At 39.9% G+C, this 23,742-nt stretch overlaps 1 protein-coding gene across 4 annotated transcripts in view; it reads right to left on the bottom strand.

The window, feature by feature from the left end:
* Positions 1-21,360, bottom strand: part of DCLK1 (doublecortin like kinase 1) — a 245,024-nt gene extending 223,664 nt beyond the window's left edge. For all 4 annotated transcript variants that reach the window (XM_027713475.2, XM_027713477.2, XM_027713474.2 and 1 more), the window contains exons 1-3: positions 21,019-21,360; positions 17,538-17,926; positions 7,427-7,773 (exon numbers count right to left, since the gene is read on the bottom strand). In XM_027713475.2, the coding sequence (XP_027569276.1) occupies positions 7,427-7,773; positions 17,538-17,913 (723 nt within the window). In that variant the 5' untranslated portion in view covers positions 17,914-17,926; positions 21,019-21,360. The remainder of the gene's footprint in view (positions 1-7,426; positions 7,774-17,537; positions 17,927-21,018) is intronic.
* Positions 21,361-23,742: the final 2,382 nt, after the last annotated feature.

Below are 23,742 nucleotides of genomic sequence, written 5' to 3'. Positions count from 1 at the left end.
AGAGAAAACTGCAAGCACTTTTCCAAGCTCTCTTTTATAAAACAAATAAGCAAAGAAAAAAAAACACAAACAAAACTACCCCCAATAAGATCATTCAGTTGAGGATGTTTACATTTGCTTTTCTTCTTCCCCCCACTGGCCAGTAATACACAAATCAGAATTTAACTGAATGAGAAGATCTTTTTGGTTATATGTATATTTAAACAATGAAGCAGAGTCCAGACATAGAGGAAAAGGACACTTATTCTAGTAACAGATAGTTCTGAATGACCACACTGTCTCCTTCCCACTGAGAAATACTTCCTAACACAACAATATGAAACTCCATCTCGAGGAGTTAGAAATGACTCTTTCTTTTAAAGGCTTCTGACAGTAAATAAGCTCTCTAATGAGCAGCTGAATACTCTTAAAGACACTAAGATCAACTTATATTTCAAGCATATTGAAGCAGATATGCAAGTTTTCAGTCTCATTCAACTAGTAGCAGCTCTTCTTTTCGACAGCACACAAGCCAATTTAAAGGTCTCAGAAGATGGCATCTTCTCTTCTTAAATTTCCCAAGTCAGTCTACAGTTCCTATGGGATGCCAGTTAGCAATCGTGGAAACTCCTATTGTGAGACAGCTTTTGGAGACAGAGCAACACAATCGTCAGTCTCAGCTTAATAAGAACCAACCCTAAACAAACCAATGAACACAAGGCTTTCAATTAGGAATGGGCTTCTGTTCACTCCTTTACAGAGAATTTTATTTGAGTACAATTAAAATTGTTAGTCAATGTCACAATATGACATTAAAACAGCCTATCGAGAGACACAAGAGTTTAAAGAGCTATCAGAGCTTCCCTCTTACACCAGGATAATACCAATTGTCAGCAAATTGTCTACCCTAGCACAAATGATTTTGAACCAGATTTTTAGGCTTTTCTTAACATAGCCTAATTTGTAACAGAAGTCCACTTTTCTCAACAGTAATCACAAGAATCTTCCAAGACCCCCAGAGCCCATCACGACTTGCTGAGACAGGCAATTTTCAATTATTGATTTTTTTGTTTGTTTTTCAGACTATCCTGTCTTCAAGATGGGGGCTTTTTCCTCAGTATTGAGGAAAAAAAAATCCTCCTTTTTTTAATCCTTCCAGAAAATAAGTTTCAAAACACCAAAGCCAGAAATGATAGATCTTCCAGAGGAAGGAAAAAAAAAGTTTTTGATTAAATATACTGCAGGCAGGAAGGAGGGAAAATGAGGTGCATTACAAGCTGGAGAGTGTTCTTTGGGTTTTCTTTTTAGTGTCTCTCATAGCTAAATAAAAGGATGGTCTGTCAGCATCACTCAGATAGGGCCCTAAAATTCATGTTTAAAATAAGCAGAACAGGTATTTTCTGAGGAGTATGGCCATCTAGCATTCACATTAGAAACCCTTCAGGAAGGAACAGCTTGTGCAGTGTAAGCACAATGAGTTTCAGGTCCCCAGATGGTAGTGCAATATTAAAGTACCACCTCAAAAGCTGTTGCTTCCCTGTTAAAATGCTTGAGTGAGTAGTAGAAACCATTTTACTTAATGTTTTCTTGCAATTAATCAGTATCTGCACAGCTACATCTCACAGAGAATTCACTGTGGTTCTCTGGTCAATCAACATCACCCCTGTGTGCCTTTGGCTGGCAGGGAGCTCCAAAACCTTCCACAAAAGATGATAAGTTACTGAGCTGAGAGAGATACAGAAGACGCACTCAATTTTTCCTATTTTGAAAAATGTGGACAATAAGTGCTATTTTGAGTGGATTGTAGCTACAACTGAAGAACAAATAAAAAGAACATGCATGACCAGTCACCCTTAAAATTAAATACACCTTCTATATTAAGAACAGAATTGATTACAAATACTGATGTGAATCAAAATTCACAGCACACATAAAACGAGTCGCTGCACATAAATTTTATTTTGCTTAATATTCATTTTGTCTGGATTGTTGTACAATATACACTACCCAAATGCTGAGTAGAGAATGTCATTCTGTGTATGACACCTACCTTCCTTTATGTAGGTATTTCTGTATCAAGGATAATCCAGGTCTAGAGAAAGACATTTGAGATCTTTAATACATCCTAAAAAAGGGTAGATTTGATCAAGAATTTACTGTAGAATACAGATGTTATTATCAAATGTTTTTCACTTGTTAAGAACAAAACAATAAAAAACACACCCACAGTTTAGGTGTAGGTGCAAACAGTTGCTTTTGTTTTCTTAAGAGAGTATTTTCTTACAACAGTAGCATTCCTTTTTAAAAACTTTTATCGTACGTCTTCAAAAAAGACAAGTCCACAAGAGAAGGAGTTTGTTTGCATCACAGCATACCCAGTTTATAGTGGGTTTTCACTAAAAATCAAAAGCATATTACAATATTACACTCGATGGAGAAGCTTCAAGTTTTCTAGCATTGTGATGTTTCCTTTCAGTCACAATTTTAATAGCTATTTTAATGGCTTAAAGAAAGATTTTTGAAGGACATCTTATGCTTCACACGCGTACACATACAAAGGTATATGTCTTTAAATAGCCGTGGCTGTATTTCATATCTATAAAGGTAATTTGATTTGACATAAAATATTTATCATAAATAACAAAACAAATCAGATAGTGACTTCTATTCTGGTATCTCTGCCACTGACCATTTATCTGTCTGGAGTCAAATTGACAGCGTAACGCATAAACTGAAAAAATAATTTGTATGCTTGTATCTTGTTAAGCCAAGCAAACCAACTGTTCAAATAAGTAGGTCCTATTATAAACCAGATGTTTGTTCTGCCAAAAGGAAATGGAGGACGTAGAAGGTAACAAACCATTGCTATCTAACCTTTAGTCTTTGTCTAAACATGCAAATTATAAATACCCCACACAAATACACACATCACAACACTTGTAAAAATGGCACTGTTTCACAGTTTTGCTGTTAAGTATGACCTTCATCATTTTCTCCCATTTTAGTCATTGGTGTTGTTCTAGAAGTGTACCAAGCAAACAGAAACCAGAACACTGAGCTTGTAACAAAGCAACTGGGCTCTATCTCCACATGCAGCTTGTATCCTCGATGTTTGCACTGTGTCTACACACTGCATTTTACAAAACCATATCTTGATGCACAAACTAAAAACGCCCCTTCTGTTAAGGAAAGGTTAGAAATCAAACTGCAACAGTGCAGCTACAATAAAGCAAGACACATTTTAGCCAGGAGAAAGTGTTTCTTCTCTGCATAAGTATGTGATAATATTAATGATCAACACTGACAATATCTTTTCATGCACTTACACAACCTTTTAATCTAAAAAAATTGAATATGCTTATAGTAAGAGCACACCTTCATTATCTGTATTCCTACAGGCAGCCATTAAACCTACTCATTCTATTTTTATTTTCCTTACATGGCAAAGTTGGCACAGAAAACACTTCAAGATCTCCCCCTGGAAAGCTCAGAAAACACTTCAAGATCTCCCCCTGGAAAGCTTTTGATTTTGGCCTGAGCTCATAAGACTGTTAAACACTTCTGAGAGTCCCACCATCTTCAAATCCATCAGCATGTTACAAGGAAGTGATTCTCTCTTTCTCTAGAGTACAAACAGCATCAGTACCTTGTACCAGTAGAAACATAAGTATATCCATAAAAATACACATAAACTATTCTAGACACATTATCAAACCTATCCAGCTCTGAGGAATCATTAATAATTGAACTGCAAAAGTACCATAAATGGAGGCCATTGTGCTTTTCGATAAGATTGCAGTTGTATATTATGCCTCTTCTAGTACAAATTAATTTATATTCTGAATTTTGAGAAACCTCGAAGTCAAAATACAGATTCTGATGTGTTATAAGGACGTACAAATAAATCACTAGTTACCCTGTTTGTAGTAAAGAGAAACACATTTTTGCAAAACTAAATTACATGTATGAAATTCAAAGTAAATACCTACCCAATATTAGAAAACATCAAATTTTAGTCCCTGAACTGCCACTGACCCAATGAAACAAGATTGGTTAAATTTGTTGGGGCTTGTTTTTTTGACGATTGTTTTCTTGGGGTTTTTTGCAGGTTCAGTTTGTTCCTTTTCTTGTTTTGATTTCCCCCTTCCTTTCTTCTGCTATTCCAGCATTAAAAAAGTGAAATGGCTAATAGAACACACCTACTTAATCAAGCCCCTGGAGTTCTAAGGAACACTCACAAAGCATCATATGCACCCAAAATTACTGAATTTTCCAAAAGCAAGAAGGAACTTCTGAGATGGGGAATCAACCTACTGTCATAGGAGAGCTTTCCTCTTAGCAATTATAACTTTCCTCAGGTTCTGATTGTCCAAGTACTACCTCTCTCATCAAGGCAAGCTCTTTACATTGTTATCAAATTTTATAGACCATCATTCAAATTCCTTTTTATTGAACACAATATTTATTAACATCTTTTAGAGATACAAATCAAAACATCACAACTAACAAGGCTGTTGTAAGAAGAGCATTTAAGCTCAGTTTCTCAATGTGTAGTGTCAGTACGGGACAATCACCTAACTTGGGTGCCCAGTTAAAGACTCCTGCTACTTTCTTTTTATTAGCATGAGGCATGTAATGATGGTATCCAACAACAGTATACAAACCATGCTGCCCACCCAAACTAACAATACAGGGGACTCATGTCAATTTTTGCCATGGATGGGCAAATCCAGTGTTGGCCTCGTAAAATAACTCACAAGAGGCAACTGTACAGAATAGTCTTTCTTCAAGTTATATTCCCAAAGAATAATCCCAGGAGAGCTTTATTCTCTTATCCTTACAGTAAATTACTTTTCTCAACTCAGAGATTTAAGATTTCATTGCTTTTTTAAGTTAGCAATGAAAGATTTAATCACAGATTTGTTAGATTTAGCCACAGAACATAGGTTTTCCAGAACCTTCAAAGCTCCAGCAGGAGTCACAGTAGAAGTTCACAACTACAACTGAAAAACTTCTGGATTTTCCTCCCAGTAATAACTCACAGCTTGAGTTTACCAATAAAGAAATCTATCACTGTGACCCCAACGCCATCTGGGAGATCAGGCTTTTGGGAGAGAAAAATGGAGCAGTAATTGCCTAGCAGCACAGGAAATCAATGACTTCCCCATGCAGGGGTGAGCAACAGGCTGCTCCTGCTCAGCACAGAATCATTCATTTCCCTTTCTGTCTGCAAAGCTGCTTTGTACACGCCACAGGCAAAGTCTCCATCACACTTGCAGGACACACACACCTTCCCCTAAACCCCAATATTACCAGTAGGGTTAGACAGTAAGTTACACAATTGTGCATGTATATCCAAAAAGGGAAAGGGTGTGGAGACAGCAGTCTATTGGGAGAGCTTCTAGACACACTGGTTTCAGGCTATGAGGTACGTAACAAGTGTCCCAGTACACCACTGATCTAAGCTCATCTCAAAGTCCATGAGTTGACAAAGGATTCAACTGAACTATGCCAACATCAGGGCCAAGAAAACTTGGTCTTCACTTTCTCCCCAGTAGTAGGATAGCACTATATACTTGCAGGAATTAAGAGTTCTAAAAAAGGTGTAAAGGTATTTTTCTGTTGTTTTAATCAAAAACATTAAAGGGGAGTTTAAAATATAAAAAGATATAAGTGAGTACATTATCCAGGAGACAATAGGCCACACTGACATCTTTCCAGGCTGCACTTTATCATAGCTAAACCACAAGTGTATTTACATATACAATACAAAACATATATGCATCCCTTTTTTATTGAGAGAGTTTGCAGGAACCTGAATAGTCATTCAAAATCTTCTGTCAGTGTCAGAGCAGAGACCACCACTGATCTCTGAAGCTTTAAAAACCCAACTCCTTCCCCAGATTTACTAGCCTTAGTGCTTCCTGGAGCATGAGGCAAGGTAAGGAAGGATAGGAGTTGAGATCTTCCCCCAACAAACACTTGACCTTTGCCGCAGACAAAAACAATTCCACATTCACATTTTGCTCCAGGTCAAAGTTCCCAACTAAGTCACAGTAATGGGGTCATTACAGGCATGTATGGAGTCATCGAGAACTGTACTACTGTCTGTAACTAGTGTCAGAGGCTACCGACACAAAACAGCAGACAGAAGGGACTTCTGGTCAAGCCATACTTGGCCTCAATTTGAACCAGTGCTCCAAATAAGCAGCTTGTCCATTAAACAGCCCTCTCTGAGATCAGAGGGTACTGCTGTAGCTGTTTCCAGAGCTATGCCTGCACATTAGCCCCAGTAACTGCAGATATGTTAGGACATCACCAGATCTAGCTGAGAATTTATTTGTATCAAGCATGTTTGGCAGTATTTCCCAATAGCTACGCTGTTTGCTGCATGTCTGTGAATCACTGAACCTAGAATCCATAAAACGCAGCTATATTACAGAAGAAATACCATGGTCTCTAGCAGATTCTAGCTTCTGAGGAAGACCGTTCATCTTTGTACCCACATTTTACACCTCTATAATTTCTTCAGTTTAGTAAGTTAAATCTGTAAATGCAAATATCTGCTTTATTTCTCTAGAGTCACCATTGCTCTAAATCAATTCAGGTCATGCTGAAATTAGCCTTGCCCTTCACCAGGTTAACAGCTTCTCCAGTTTTGCTATAATTAATACATGTACACAGACAAATTACAAATAAAGTGAAAGACAAAATAGAAGTAGGATTACTTTGTAATATTCTTTTCATGTCCCTCAATCCCCAAGTTCAATCAGAAGCCTCATAAGAATCACACTGTACTGCAATTTAATAAGTCAGCAAAAAAGAGACATTGCTAGAAAGTACTTAATAGAAATAACATGTAACCTACATGAGATTCTTCAATAAATGTGAGCTTCACACATAACCCTACCTGTTTTCCTGAAAAAGGGAAAAAAAGCTCACTCATTTTCTAAGCTTGACCCTTCTTCATTGTCCATTCTAGATGCAAAAAGATTCATCATTTAGTCACTCTGGACAGCAACAGGCCTGCATTTATCACGGTTGAATGTGTCCTCACTGTTCGTTCTTACAGCTTATGGAAAGCCAAGTACTATGACTCATAAAACTGCTGTAAGAAAAAGCTGAAACAAGTTAACAGAATGAGTGTCTTTAAAGTGACATCCTTCATCCTACATTTCCGGCATGCAGAGCCAAAACCACATCACACTTTCAACTGACAGATTTAGAGCTATTATTTGCCATAAATGGCAAGACCTTCACTGAGGCCAAGTAATGATTCATGATATTCCTGAACTGCTCACAGATCTTAAGTACACTTTAAGCAGTAGAAGGTCTGATTCCATGTTCTAGAAAAAGGTGGTTTTTTTTTTTACTAATGTACCATTCTTTTCTTTTGGGAAAATTATATTTTCTCCATGCTGAGAATGGCCATCATGAAAATTCTTACCTGTTTTCCATCTAGCGTGTATAAGCGTTTAACCACTCCTGAATCCAGCTTGATGGCATCAGTTATATCAGTAAGAACCTGTTCAAACGAATGTGCTGTCTTCTTGTTGAGCAGAATCCGGACTGCTTTCCGTGGCTTCACTCCACTCCTGATGATAGTGACTAGTTTAGGTCTAATGAAATCCTTATTCTCTTTTGCATCTGGAGCACCTCCTTTAGCAGTGGCAAGAGATGGCACTGAACGAGAAGTAGAAGTTGTCTTAACATTCACTGACCAGTTTGGGTTTACATTCTTCGTGTACTCCAGTTTCTTGAAGGGTTCTATGGAACCACATACATAACTTTCTCCTGTGGAAACAAAAGTGAAAGACCAGCAAGTCAGACTAGAAAGGAAGGGGAAAAAAAAAGAAGAATGCAGAAAAATATAAAATCAAATCCTTCTCAAATTCTTAAACGTTATTCTTATTGCTCTTGATCTACATCACATAAAGTACTGATCTCTTCCATTCTCAGATGCTATGGACTATAAAATATATTTTTAAGATCACTCTTCAGCTAACCATTCAAGAAATGCTGATATGAAAATCCTTGAAAGCAGCGGTTTTCTTTTCAGGAAACATCATTTGCAGTGAGGATCACTGCTGTCAGTAAACAGTGTTCATGTTTCCTCAGCTGCCCAGTATCACAGTACTCCTCAAGCCTTCAGGCTTAAACAGCCCACCCCTAACAAAAGAGCAGGCCCCAAACACTTCAGAGGAAATAACATGAAACATTATCAAAAACAACAGACTCATAAAAAGGTTGATGAAAGTGTTATGGGAGATTTGTTAACATTTGACTATTTAAAGCTTTAAGCAGCATAAACTCGGGATATGTACAGGCAGGAAATCTCACTATTATTATATAATCTCACTATATTATCACTATCACTGACTCAATATGTAATACTGGGGGAAAGGAAGGCAAAGAATAGCAATTACAGACTTCTCATCACAACAAATCTACCACACTTAAAAGAAAAATAGTGGTTATTAGTTCCAAAAAGCACATAAGAACCAAAGATATTCACAGAATCACAAGTTAGAAGGGACCCGGGAGGATCATTGAGTCCAACTCCTGGCCTTGCACAGTACCATCCCCAAGAGTCATATCATGTGCCCGAGAGTATCGTCCAAACACTTCTTGAACACAGATAAGCTTGGTGCTGTGACCACTTCCCTGGGGAGCCTGTTCCAGTGCCCAACCACACTCTGGCTGAAGAACCTTTGCCTAATATCCAACCTAAACCTCCCCTGAAACAACTTCAGGCCATTTCTTCAGATCCTGTCAGTGGTCAACACAGAGAAGAGATCGGTGCCTGCCCTTCTTCTTCTCCTCATGAGGAAGTTGCAGACTGCAATGAGGTCTCCCCTCAGTCTCCTCTTCTTGAGGCTGAACAGACCAAGTGAGCTCAGCCTCTCTTCATACGGCTTCCCCTCAAGGCCCTTCACCATCTTCATTGCTCTCCTTTGGATGCTGTCCAATAGCTTAATATCTTTCTTCTATTGTGGTGCCCAAAACTGCACACAATATTCAAGGTGAGGCCACACCAGTGCAGAGCAGAGAGGGACAATCACCTCCTTTGACTGGCTGGTGATGCTTTGCCTGATGCCCCCCCGGGACACGGTTGGCCCTCCTGGCTGCCAGGGCACTGCTGACTCATATTCAACTTGCCATTGACCAGAACCATCAGGTCCCTTTCAGTGGCACTGCTTTCCAGCATCTCATTCCCCAGTCTGTACATACATCTGGGGTTGTACCATCCCAGGTGCAGAATCGAGCACTTCCCCATGTTGAACTTCACATGGTTGGAGACTGCCCAGTCCTCTAATTTGTTGAGGTCTCTCTGCAGGGCCTCCCTGACTTCAAGGGAGTCAACAGTTCCTCCCAATTTTGTGTCATCTGTAAACTTGCTTAGTATCCCTTCCAGTTCTGCATACAAGTAATTTATGAGGATGTCACCACAGTTAGAAATGGAGGCAGGGAACACTGGGACTTAAGGTTTGGATGCAACAGAGATTCAAGTTTGTTGGCACTGTGCTCAAAAGGTGAGACAATAACACTGTATAGTGATTATCAAACAGGCAGTGGAAGAAGTGCAAAAGAACAAAGAAGTCAGAACAGCATGTGAAGATGGATCACTGAGCAGAAAAAATACAGGCAATGACAGCAAGATCAAAAAAGAATCATAAAATGATTTTTTGTTTTCCTTTTCTTTTTTTTTAAAAAAAACCATTATTTTAAAGCAGAACAAAATACAGAGTAGAAGATAAAGTAAGGCACTCCAGTGCTTACTGCTCATGGTGTAAATCAAGTTAGTCTTCACTTTGCAGTAAAATTCAAAGCGTTAAAAAAAGAATCTAAGATGGAATGCTTATAGAACCTTACAAGAGATAAAGGTAAGCCTTTCCTTTTAGCCATTGTATTCATAAACAAGATACATAGATGGATAGATAGATAGATATGTATATAGTAACATCAGAACAGACAGCCTTAGCTACAGTAATGAGTGATCAAACACTGCATATTCTGTTCTATCATGTCCCTGTCCAATAGTTCTAGTACTAGCTACTCAACTACTGCCAAGTCAGAATGCACCCATAACACCACATCCATAAAATTAACAAGCTTTAAAAAACAGTAATAGTATTTTGTAGAGGGAAAAAAAAGAAATCCTACTACGATTAAGACTGCACTCAATACAATAAATACCTTCCTATAAAATACTTTGCAGAAGTGTCTTTTATGAATTTTTAAACAAAACTTGTCTCCACTTGTGCTTGCTGTAAAACATGAAATCCACCAGAAACATCTTATTTTATTTTTGAGGGGGTTTTCATGTTCAGTCCTATGAGAGAAATTGTTCAGTTTAGTTGCATGAAGTTATTTATTTAAAAACAAGTCTTATTATTAAAACTGACTCTCAAAGGGTAGGTGCATAAATAAATGGCCATGCACAGTGAAGTCAGAAGATTTACTGCAGTTTATTAAGAATGCTTTTGGTTCCCCTTCTTGGAAGGGCAGCATTCCACATTATTTTTAATATCAGCTATATTTAAAGGTCAGCTGGATTCCTTGTAGAATTTAACTGCACATCAGCAGCTCTTCATTACGTAACTAATTTTGTGTAAATGATCATAAAAAAAGATCAATACAATTGAACATCAGCATTTTTGCCCTTTCTTCATTTCCAACAGTACTATATAACATCAATAAAAAATTTATATGAAGATATTATTTTCCCTTCAAGAGCTTAATATTTAGTTACAGAACATCTTGGAGGTAGAGTATCCAAGGCTGTTTAAGATGAAATATCTTTAGTAAGAGCTATTTTATATAGGTCAACAGAAATACAGACACTTCTCCCATAATGCTGTTATTTAAGACTGTTTTAGATGTTAGCCAGGGACTACAGTTCTCACGCATGCCATGCTGGTCCTAAGGGTCAGGCCTGTAAGAATAAAAACCTATGGTGTTTGTATGCAGGGGAAATCTCAGAGAAAAAGACAAAAGGTCTTCACCTAATTTTTGTCATCTCTTCTGTTTCACTAGCATCTTCAGGAGAGAAGACTGCAAAGAAGTTTCACAAGGGGCATGACTTACAAGTCCAATAAATCCACCTTCTGCTTTAGTTATTGCTTCCTCATCATCAGCTTTGACTAACTGCAAGGAAGAAAGTAACAATCTCTAGACACTAGATTCATAACAGAACACATTGAAGAAGGATTCTTTGCAGATACTGGATTAAGCAAAAGGCACAGAAAATACAGCCCACTTAAGCGTCTATTTGTTTGCAGCTCCCCAAGAGAGGGGAGCAAGTCTTTCACAGTGGTATAACCAATGAAATTTTGACTCTTGATTACAGCATCAATAGCCATTAGAAAAAGAAAAGGGGAACATGCAGCTGTTTTAGGAGATCTGACATCTAGGAAAAAAAGTGACTACTAAGTCTTGGAAGGTTTCCCTTTGCTGATAGCCTCCTAAAAGCGATAGTGCAAATGAAACACACACCCTCCAAAAAGATGCACAGCACTAAAGACACGCAACACTGAAGGATAGTTCTTATAGGTCATTACAGAATTTCAAGACGTGCTCCATTTATTAAATATGTAATTTTTTAAAATATTATCTGTGTACAAAGTGGTTGCTAAGGAGACATTGAATCACTGTGTGTAAGTACTGGAGTGTTTCTGATACAAGTGTTTCCCTCTTTGGCATATTGGCATTAGCAGTTAGTCTGTTTTCTTCAGCTTGCTGATATCCTCCCTGCAAGAGTGATCAAGGCATTGTCTCTTAAAATTATTGTATTGCTTTTCTGTGCTTAACGTGATTTGGCCTAAAATGGCTTCATGAGGAAACCAGTTGATCTTAGGAGAAAACCCAACAAGGAAGAGAGAAACTGTTTGAATCATACAAGCAGAGAGGGAACAACCAGCCCACTCTTTGTGGAGGCTTCAGGACCTGACAATTTCCTGAAAATAGTGTTGATTCCTTGGAGTAGAGTACACAGTAGGAAAGGGAAGTTAATCAAAAGGTCCATCCAAGGTGGAGAAAATACAATACTTGCACACTTGGGTAATGAGAATGTTCAGCAGTGATTTATTGGGGTCTGTTTCCCCAATGGATAGAGCAAGAAATATCTTAAGAGAACAGGGAAGGGACTAGCATCCCCAGCACTCCATGCCTAGGCACACCTGCCTTTCTTCACTTCTACCCTTTGGTTTTGTACATACAAAAGGCAGAATCTCAACCTCTCAGGAGAAAGGACAAAGAATTCCGACTATCCCTCACCACGCAGAGCAGATTGCAAAAGGAAGATGACCTGAATCAAAGAAGTTACTGATAGCTGGTAGTTCCCAAATGTGTTAGTTAATAGAACAATAACCTACTTTAACTACATTGCTGCTGCCTTGTCTTTCTGCAGAGTCTGAAAAAATGCAATAGTGTAAAAGAGATGGAGCATCTACAGGAAATAAATCCTATCTACAGATGTTCACCTAGCAATCAGATGCACCAGAAACTTTAGATCAGATCTCCTGTGACATTTTAAAGGACTTCTTTTGCACAACATTCTTTTTTCTCAGCTCAGACTGAAAACTCTTTTTCCCTCATCAAAAGCCAAGTAAAAAAATAAAGACATACTTTGCCCTCAAATTTCTGCTCCAAGCAAGATAGGCACTGTACAAAAAAACCCTCAAAAGCACCTAGAATAAGAAACCCCATGGCCTTCCAAGAACTTGTTAGGGAAGACACAATGTGAATCAACTAGCTAATAGATGAAGAAAATAATCAAATAAACAGTGCCAGAATAACCCTCTACTATTTTATGCAACAGGATTATTCAGCTGTTTGTTTATTAAACAATATAAGAATTGCAGGCATTTCTGCCTCAGGATCCAGTCCAAGTTTCACTAACTTTGATAGCCCTGGATCAAGTCCATGGTAAATATCCAGTGTAAATTTAATCCTTCAAACAAATGTCCACATTTCACAGAGATTCAGCTCTACAAACATTTAAACAGATACTTTACTATTATTATTTTGATAGCACATTGCATATGCATATGAATCCTTCCAGTCCATCAATTCCCAGCTGCTGACGTAGGCATGACTAAGAAGAAAGAGCATTAGCTGCAGAGGGCACAGAGACCACGTCAATCAATTCCTACAGTCTGGCCTGGCTGGGCTTCTCAACAACAACACTGGAGTGGTTGGTACAGTCAAGAAGGCAGCAGGAGCAGCGGCCAGGAGAGGGAAAAGCTGAGATAAAAGAATGAGGTGACAGTAGGAGCAGCAAGACCCATATACAAAAAACGTCAGGAGCTCTGTTGCAGCCCACCCCTTTAGCAAGGAGACACTGCCTTTTGAACTCTCCACTGGCAGGCAGCTTCTCTGTTGCTCTGAACAGAAACTGCCTGCCTCCATCACAAGAGCCTTCTTGCAGTCCTCATGTGACCCATCATCTCCTCTGCCCTGCAGCAAGGTTCACATCTCCCAAGAGTTATTAGCTAGTTACAGCTCTCACTGGATTTTAAAGCTGGTATATTCAGACTGCTACTTCGATGAGGATTGCAGCCCCAAGATAATCCCTGAGAAATATTTGGTTTTCTTTTTCAGATTATTCCTTAAAACTATTTTTGCCATTACGCCTATACAAAACATGAACATACAGATACAAGTTTTTAGAATCATTTGGGAGTGCACCCAGTATTGACATGTGACAACATTGTTTCCCAGTACACACACAGTCTTGTGGTTTGGGTTTATTGGTTTGTCTTTGACTGCCAGTTCTCTGCTGCAGGGTTCAACTTTGTGGTAGGTATTGTGGAAACCTAAACCAATCGATTCTGGTCATAATCAAGACTCTAAGGTAATATTATAATAAAAAATAATGAGAAAGGGATACAGGTCTGGCTAGGGATTGATTCTGTGGTCTTTGTTCCACAAAGTAGCACCCCAGGAGTAAAAACTGTAAATACTCTGTTTCAGAGCTTTCGTGCTCACTCCTTTGTACATTGTTCATTGGTAATTCTGGGAGTAAGACTTATGAGTCCACTTCTGTCTTCAGCTTTAATGATACACTTTTGAAGAAGCAAAAGGCCTTTAGTCCTTTCCTGAGACTTTCTTTACAGCTAGAAAATTTAGCTTTTAAGAACAACTTTATTGTTTCTACATGCTTTGGTTGCATGTCATACCTAGGGAATAAAGTCATGTCACACATGGAAACCATTCTTTCAAGGTAAGAGGGTCCTAACATCAGGTCTGACAAAAGAAGGTAACCTGAATCCATTGCATTATTTCCTTCATCTACAGTGACAGGAGAAGGGAAGTTACAGAGCATGTGAAACTTTTTACAACAGCACATAACCCTTGTTATCAAATTCCCATGAATCTCACATGCCCTAAAACTAAAAACCCCCACAACCAGGGAGGTCATTAGTTTCAAATAAAGAGAAAATGTGTCCATACTGCTCAAAATAACGTACAGTACCAGCATACAGCCATGCCAGCTCTGAATTGTATGCAGAATGAAACTAAATATAACTGAAGCAAAACTGCTCCTTTACAATCTTTTTCCTTTGGGACTATCTTTCATATAGTTCTATGTATTTAGCTCTGGGATGAAAGACATTGACTGCTGTCTCATTTCCCCCAGGAGCTAGTTGCTTCTCTGTCTTCATGTACCGCATGGGAAGGTAAGAATATAGTAACTTTGTCACAGGCATAAAGACAAAAAACCAACACCAAATCGAGGCTTTAGACATTTGCCTTTAAATGCAATCACTAAAATCAATGGTCCCACAATCACCTAAATTCACAAGTCTCATTAAATTACTTAATGAATTCATACAGTAAGGGAATAGTCTCACCATGAAAAAAGCAATGCTTCATATTTCAATAGTTGGAGCACAAATGTCAGTTGGCAAGAGGCAAAAATCAAGTGATTTTCCAGCTATTTAAACACAAAGCACAGCTTCAAGCTAATTAATGCTGTACAGACTAGCCAAACTAATAAATTTGTGTAATAAAGAGTGGAAGGGGCTTACACAAAAACCATCACTGAGCTAATAATATATGAACCTGTAGTGCACTGTGAAGGTCTACAAGTGAAACTACAAAATAAGCTACCTGCAGTTTTATACAAATAAACATAAATACCTTTTCAGATGGAATGATGATGTAGCTCTCTACCTGCACACAAAGACTGACTTCTGTAAATCCCACAGTGTTAATGGCACAAGAAAGTAAGACTGTCCAACTTGAACTATACCAGGAAAGGAAGATGTGTTCATTGAAGAGGTAAGGAATAAAGTCCCATAGGACTAAAAGAAATATCAAAGCCCTTCTTTAAAATAAACTCTTGCACTGTCACTCTTTTTGACTGATTTATAACCGGTATTATTCTTCTCTAGGATGCCAAAATAAACCAATTTTACAGGTTGCTGAATTTATTTCTGCATTCAATTCTTTCTTTTCAAAAGCTGTCTCTCACTGGCTGCAAAAAGACTGCACAAATCACCACTAACATCAATGAAACTTGCTTCTAGATGAGCACACCAATCAAATAAGAAAATGCACAAACACTGCTTTTAAACAGATGTTGATTAATATCGGTCTTTCCTCCCAGAAATTGATTTTCTCCACCAATTAAACACTGTCCTGACAAATACAGTTTTAAACTCTGCCCTCAAATTCATAACGTTGCTCTTAAGACTGGTTTCCTTTCCATTTCACTAAACATCTGGTCCTAACCCCTAAACTCCTTACTTCCACGGACAATCCCACCCCTTAAATTTTCTTTCTGGAGCATCTTCATATTGTCTCCTACTTTCCTTTTCACACAAGGAAGATTGCCAAGAATATCTGCTTCTCAAAACTTCTCCTTAAAAAGCTTTCCTCTGCTATGACATAAAAAGGAGACAACTCAATGGTGGCTGAACACCTGCTATGCAAAGATGTGCTTCTCTTTCAGTAACCTTATTTGGCATTCCCTTTTCTTCTCTCTCCACACTAGCCACCTTCTGATTACAGAAGGCTCTTATTACATCTTGATTCTGCAAGTTCTCTCTCCTGGTGCTAAAAACTGAAATCACAAAGAACTTACAATCTCTGCTACAACTCTAAATCGGTTGTCCAGCAGCTATATATTCATCCTTTACAAGTTTGCCCATGGCACACTAGAGCCACGGGTAGAACGGAAGCAACAGTGAAAGAATTGTTCCACCTCTATTTTCTTTGAACGCAGTCAAGCACCTGCACTTAAACTTTACAGATAAGAAACCATCTCATTTATGGCCATGTGACATTATGAAAGTTAATGCTTTCATACCTTGTACATTCTGTTTTATACTAGAAACCCACTACAAGCCAGAAGCACTTTACGTTGGAAAAGCTACTCTAGCTACTTCTAAAACTCGTGAAAAGTATTATTAATGTTCTAAGCCTAATATTTAAATTGATTAATGCTGACAGCTTCTTTTGCCAATAAAACTATCACTGAAGGAGTGATGAATTCAGTGTTAATGGGCAAATTAACAACTGGTATGTCTGACGTTTGACTATCACCAAGAACCACAGAATCACAGAATATGCCAAGTTGTAAGGGACCCCAATAATACTTTATACTGCAGGTACATGAGACTTATTAACAAATAATGCAATGATCTCCACAACTACCTGAAAGGAGGTTGTAGCAAGGTGGGTGTTGATCCTCTTCTCCCAAGTTAATAAGTAGTAAGACAAGAGGAAACGGCCTCAAGTTGTGCCAGGGAAGGATGAGATTGGGTATTAGGAAAATTTTCTTCATAGAAAGGGCTGTGAAGCATTAGAAGAGTCTGCCCAGGAACGTGGTTGAGCCACTGTCCCTGTAGGTATTTAAGATGCGCAGATACGGCACTTAGTGGATATGGTTTAAGTGATGGACTTGGCGGTGCTGGGTTAGCGGTTGGACTCAATTATCTTAAAGGTCTTTTTCAACCTTAACAATTCTATGACTGGGTAAGAGGAGAAGGGAAGTGCTACAGGGGAGAAAAGTTTGAGAACTACCCCAGCTGAACAATGGCTACAATATTACTCTTTTAACAAGTTGCCAACATTTATGCCACTCCATGAGAGGCTAATATTTTATTTAAGGCATATTTACTGGTAGGGAAGAGTTGGAGCTCTTCACAAGGTACAGAGAGACTTAAAAAAAAAATAAAAATCCATCAGAGCTGAAATTCACATAGGTTTCATTAGCACCACAGACCTTGTGAAGTTTAACAGACTAAACTCTCATTGGCATTTGAACTTGCATGTTTAAAAAAAAGAAGGAACAGATACAATCTGTTGCATCTAGGACTACCAACACTAGGTTAAGACACAGGAAAAGGTCAGACACATTCAACAAGAGGGAAATAAATGGTAAGGCAATAATATTTCAAGGCATAATTTAAGATATTCACAATTCTACTCAGACCATTGAAGATCCTTCATCAATAAGAACAATACCATTACCTATTTTTGAAAGACTTAACGGATTAAACAAACACTGACTCAAACTTAACTTTACACCTCCAAATCTTACTGCTGACCTTCTACTAGCTGGTCCAAGGAGGTAATCTTCTTGGAGCCATCAATTGTGTAGATTGTTCTCACTCCCTGGGGCAGATTCACATTGTCGGACAGAGTTCGGGTCAGATCAGCCAGGAGAGCTTCAAAGGATCTAAACCGGTCAGGGGAGATGGCATATACAATTCCTTTGAAATACCGGTCTCCATTACGATAGAAACGAACTTTCTTGGCTTTTTTCTCGGAACTCAGGGTCTGTAGAGTACGGGTTCGGTAAAAGCTGCAGTGGGCACTGTGAGTAGGGCTGGGTAAACCATTTACCCGGGACCCTCTGCCATATCTCTGCGCTTTATCACGCTCATCAAAATGCTCCAGCTCCATATCTCTCCCAAGGGACATCTTGAAGTTCAACCTAAGGGATGCACAAAAGAAGAGAAAAAGAAACTTAAGACATTTTTGAGGGAGCTCACTTTGAGACTATATTACATTACAGAGGACTGTACATTACAGAGGACTACTTTCTAGGTTGAGAAGAATGTTTGAATAAAACCATGCTATATTCACATGGTCCTTTCACACATGCCATAAAACTATTATAAGTTAGACTTTTGTACACCATAGAAACATGACTCATCAAACCAAACTGCCAGTGATATGAAAACATTAGAAGTGTTTGTTCAAATTCAGTAACTCTGAAAATGAGGTGACAAACTTGAGCTACTGGAAAAAAGGAACAAACGCATCAACTTTCTACTTTTTCTCATGTTATATTCAGGTGCTATTTGAGTCTAGTCTACCTTCTAGACAGCTTGCCCCCACTGAACTGTTTGTTCCAACTTCTATATCAAGAGGTGTTGTTTCAGAAGGGCAGCCAGTCGCCAATAAATAAGCAATTAAGAACTTTTCAGAGGAATAGATCTCGCAGGTTGGCAATGAGAATCAGGACTATCACTTAATGGGCCAATCCCACTGTTAAGTCCCTGCATATTCCAACCATTGGTTTCCTTATAGCCTAAGCTTTGTAATAAATTACTTCAGTTGTCCTTGTGCAAATGCTTTACACACTCTAAACCAACAGAAGGGCTCAACTGGCATGAAATTAAAGAAAAAATATATTGGAGTAGAGAGGAAACTAGTATTTTTCAATGAGCAAGCTACTTTAGTGCTCTGTAAGACTTGCAAGATGTATTATTGACATCGTAAGTCTAATATTCAAATTGATTAAGGCTGATATCTTTTTTTTGCCATTACCAAAGGAGGGATAAAATCAGTGTCATTGGGCAGATTAGCAATTGGTGCCTCCCACGCTTGACAATGAGAAAAACCCATCAGCCCTGACCAAAACAATCCCAGTTGTTCAATACAGTTCACATAAATAGACGTTCACATGTTCTGAGAAGAAACCAAAGAGGAAAATACTTCTGTTCCTTTTTACAGCCAACACAAGACTAAATTCTACAAAGAGTACGTTAATCTTCACAAATAGAAGTAAAAAATAAAATAAAAAAAAAGAATTATCAAAAAATCATTAGGTTCAAAACACATTTATTTTAAGAGCCACCTAGATCTGCAGTTGTCTGCAGAACAGCAAAGCACAGTAAGTTTATTTATAGCACAGATACACAGACCTAATTTAGAAGTGGCCTCTCTGATTGATTTCCAATAAAAAGACAAAAAATGGCAAACACTAGCTTTGTTTCAAGCACTCATAATGATGTGACCATTAAGAAAAAAATTGTATTCAGACCAGTTGTAAAACAGTGGGAGGAAATACAGAAAAACTTACAGTTGCTCTTTGGCTTACAGAAGTTTGTATGAAACTAATGATTATACAACTGGACTCTGATGCTGCAAAGCTGTAGTGAATTTGCTCAGCAACTTCTCAGAGCAGCTCATGTGCTTGACTAGCACAAGCACCTAAAGGTAACCACTGCAAATGCAGGGCCTTGGTGGAAATTATTTACCCTGCTTTGGTTACAGCTCACAACTTATTTATTACACTGGTACAGGATCATATGCTTATGTGTATATGCAGGATTTATACCTGGAAATACTGTAAAGGCACGTAATAAATACATGGTGCAGTATATGTTTGTGTTTTCTTATATATATAAGAAAAAAGACTAATCTATGTTTTTCCCATACACCCCACTTAATTGAAATGAACAAGAATGTTTGCTGTAGCATTTTGTTGATTTTTTTTATAGGCTAAATACAAAATACACCTTAGTGGCCACAGCTTAGGATCAAGATTGTACCGCCTCTGTTTCCATGTTCAAAAAATGATGTCACTTGTTTTAATTCATTTTCAATTACAATGAGAACCTGTTATTCAGATTTAAACAATCCCATAATGCACAATTCAGAAATTGTATCTCAAAAGCAATGATGCCTGTGCCAAGAAAAATGGATTTTTCCTTGGTCTGCTGCTTCCTTTGCTCAAACCATCTCAAACACACACACACACAAAACAAAACCAAAAAAAAAAAAAGTTTAGGTGAAGATATACTTATATACTTTCTTAAGAGGCTTTCAGCTTTACCTATTTTGAATGAGAGAAGGAAGAAGTGTGAGTCACTGCCCTTTCTTCTGCACGCTTATGCTTTAATCAATAGCGCCTGTAATTCCCAATTTCGCCCTTTAAAACAGAAATAGAGCTCCCCTTTAACACCACACTCCTGCTATTTACAGAAAAGTGTGTTCAAACCACAAGGTCAGAGCAGACAAAGAAATCCTAAACAATTTGATCTGATCAGATGTTTCCGTTTGTCTGTGTATAGATATATAGTCGTTTACAGGCAGATACGGAAAAACGAACGGACACACCCCTGGAAAACCACCATGCCCAACACTTCATACCCTAACATCTGTTAAAGAATTATTTATAATACAGGTGTGGGTGAGCATTTCCATGAAACAACCACACATGCCGATAAAAAAAAATACATCACGCAGCGATGTGACTGGGACCCAGTGCAGATCATACAGATACTAAGCAGCAGGACGACTACTAGTCAACGGGGGGGAGGGGGGAACCGGGAAACGTGGATAAATGCGGCAGCATTTCACGAATGAAAAAGGGGCTTATAATGCCGGGGTATGGGAAACGTGTTTGAAATACCCCCAGCCCGCTCGAGATGGCACCAAGCACTCCAGCCCCGCCACGGGCTGTGCGCGGCGTGACCCGCACGGTGACCGAGCCGGGGGCGCACGGGGGAGCACCGCGCCCGCTCCCCGGGCTGCCGGGGCCATCCAGGGGCCATCCGGCCGGGATGCCGCAGGGAGGGGAGGCGGCGGCGGGTACCCGCGCCCCCGCACACGCACCGGCACACGCGGGGCCGCCCGGGGCCAGCGCCGCGGCGTCGGCCGAGGCCGCCGCCCCACACAATGGGCACAGGTGCACACACCGCACTGCCCCGCACCGCCGGCCACCGCGCCCCGGCGGCCCCGCACGCCGCAGCCCCCGCGCAGGAGAGAGAGGGCAGGGACGGCCCCGGCCCTTACCTGTTCTCCGCAGCCTGGCGGGCACCTCCTCGCTCAGACCTGCCGGCGGGGCGCGGAGGGAAGGCGGCGGCTCGGAATGGGAAGCGGCGAAGGAGCGGAGGCTCCCCCCTCCCCCCGGCGACCACCCGGCTGCAGGCGCAGTAGTTGCCGCAGAAAGCGGCTCCACTGCCTTTGTTACGCCTCCCCTGGCTGTAGCGCGCTGCTGGGGAGCCCGGGCTGCAGCTGCTTCGCCTTTCTTCTGCTGCTGCCGGTTGCAGTGATTTGCGTTAGCCCGGCCCTCATTGAAATGCGGCTCTTCACACCAGCCTCTCCCAGGCGCTCTCCAGAGGGCGGCGCCGCCGCCGCTCTCTCCCCCTCTCTGTCTCCCTCCGGTTGCGGCCCCGATCTTCCATCGGCGCTGGAGCCGCTCTGGGCAGCGCGCCCTGCCCGCGGAGCGCGGGTGCCAGGGTAGCCCTCCCGGGACCAGCACGCTCTCCTGGGGCGGAATTTCTGGTCGCACCGCGGGTAGCCGCCCGCCCGGCGCCTCCCTCCGCCCCGGGGAGACCCGGCCAGCGAGACGTGCCCGATCGGAAGATGCCGGTGCCCGAAGTAGGGCCGTGCCTGGCGGAGCCAGCTGGCCCGGCGTCCAAAAAACGCCTTGAGAAGTGATTTTACCAAATGTGTGAGTTGGCATTTCCATGAAGCTTGCCTTCAGTGCCCAAAGCCCCATGACAGAGTTTGAGTGCTGAAGGTGAGACTGATGCCTAATTTAGGTATGAAAACCAGTGAAGCCATGCTTATTCACACCACTTGCTTAGTTACAGCTGACCTCGGAGGTGACTAACATCCACACTTGCTACAGTTTTTATGCTTAAATTTCCCAAAAGCTGTATTTGGGTGTCTCAGGCTTCATCTGACTGAGTCACTCCTCTTATGGCCTTAGCCCCTCCGGTCTTGGAGCATGTTTGCTAAGGCAACCTCCACACAAAAATTCAGACATAGGTGATGCTTTCTACTCACAGGCTTGGTTGTTCTTCACTTTAATGTAAAAATCTCAGTGGTTAAAACATTCTCGAGGTGAAGGATCTGGTTTGTTGTTTGTGCAACAAAGACTTCAACTCTCTTTTTGTCAGGTAAACAGCCCATGCATAGTCCAGGGGGACATAGAAGGGAAGAAAACACAGTCTGTCCCTTCTGTTGAAGCTGCTACACTTTGAAAGAATTAAAAATGCATTAGATCAGAGAGAGGGAATTAGTCTATAACCTCGTGGTTTATGGCATTCATTTGGGAAGGACAAAAGATGGATTTGTGTGTCTGTATTACGGACAATTTATATGTTTTATATCCATAAATCCACAGACAATCAGTGGAGCAGGGACTTAAGCCCAGGGTGCCCTGCTCCCATCTATTCCTCTAATCAGAATAGAGGCTCCTGTTTAATCTGTCTGAAGGCAAATGAAGCCTTCAGTCTACAAAAAGTGTAAGACGCTCAAAAGAAGAAAGGGAAGGAGCGCACCCTGTCTTTCCTTTTTCCCCTTGAGTAGTCCACATATAGGCTCTTAGGAGACAGGAGATTCCCTAAAGGAGAAAAACTAATTGTTCTCTGTCTTCATCATCCTGGAGAAGTTCTTTAATCACTAAAGTATAGAGCAGAGACAGGAGTCTTCTGGCTACACTTTTTTTATTAGGTTAGTTTTTTTTTTTTGAAAGGGAAATGAGCACCTAAAACCTTCAGAAAAACCTCTGCTCAAGGAAATAACAGCATTAAAATACCTGAACATCAAAAAGATTCAGAATTCAATGTACCACTCTGTCCTCAGCATGCTCTTACCACCTAGCTTAGTATTTGTAGATCTTGTTCTAAGGAACTTAATTCTTGGTTTATGGTCAATGGGTGCAGAGTCACTTTACTATAAAGGCTGTTGTTTTTCAGATGCAAGATCCTAGAAGAGGAGCACCCCCACACTGAGTATTTCAACAGCTACATTGCTTTTTAGTCTATTGTTTTTGAAAACCTCTTGGTCTCTGTTTAACCGTAACAGATACAGTGATATTAGTAATGTCGATACACCCGATGGGAGAATGGAAACTAATTTAAAAATAATTCTGATAGTCTTGTAACAAAATTCTAGTCTTTAAACCCCTTCTTTTGTAGGTCGACAGTCAAGTAAAATATTCATGACCATCTTAAATTATAAGAAAAACCAGGAGATCACAAAGATTAGAGATGGAAAATACTATCACGGTTCTGACAAAGGATTGCTCTTTAACATTTTTCACTGCTATTTTGTCCAGTTCATTTTAAATGTCTCGAGTAATGGGGCTTCTTCTTCCCAAAGGAGACATCTCTTCGAAGTTGAATTCTTCCAGTTATAAGGAATTTTTTTCTGATGATCAGGTTAATGGAAGTTTCTTATGTTTCAACTCATTACTTTAGCTATAGTGCCCCGTGTTCACGTACATAATTTATTTCTCCCATTGGTGTTTACATCTCTCTAACATGTATTATTTACGTCTAGCCTAAGTGTGCAAAATATTTCACAGATGTTCAAGGAAGATCTTCACTCCAATTATATTTAAAAGCAAAGAAAAGAATACAATATAAATCAATACAAAAGTATAAACCCAGTAGGAAAGTATCTTTTAAAATGTGTTGTTTTGTTCATTTACAGTTTTGTGTCTAACATGAAGACACAACACTATAGTGTACAGTCTGATTGCTTCCGTCAAGCATGCTTACAGTG

The sequence above is a fragment of the Pipra filicauda genome, unplaced genomic scaffold (genome assembly GCF_003945595.2).
Source record: "Pipra filicauda isolate LSUMZ 115617 unplaced genomic scaffold, ASM394559v2 scaffold443_size986076_pilon, whole genome shotgun sequence".
Lineage (NCBI taxonomy): Eukaryota > Metazoa > Chordata > Aves > Passeriformes > Pipridae > Pipra > Pipra filicauda.
The sequence above is the reverse complement of the archived record's forward strand: the minus strand, read 5'-3'. Positions and strand labels throughout refer to the sequence as shown.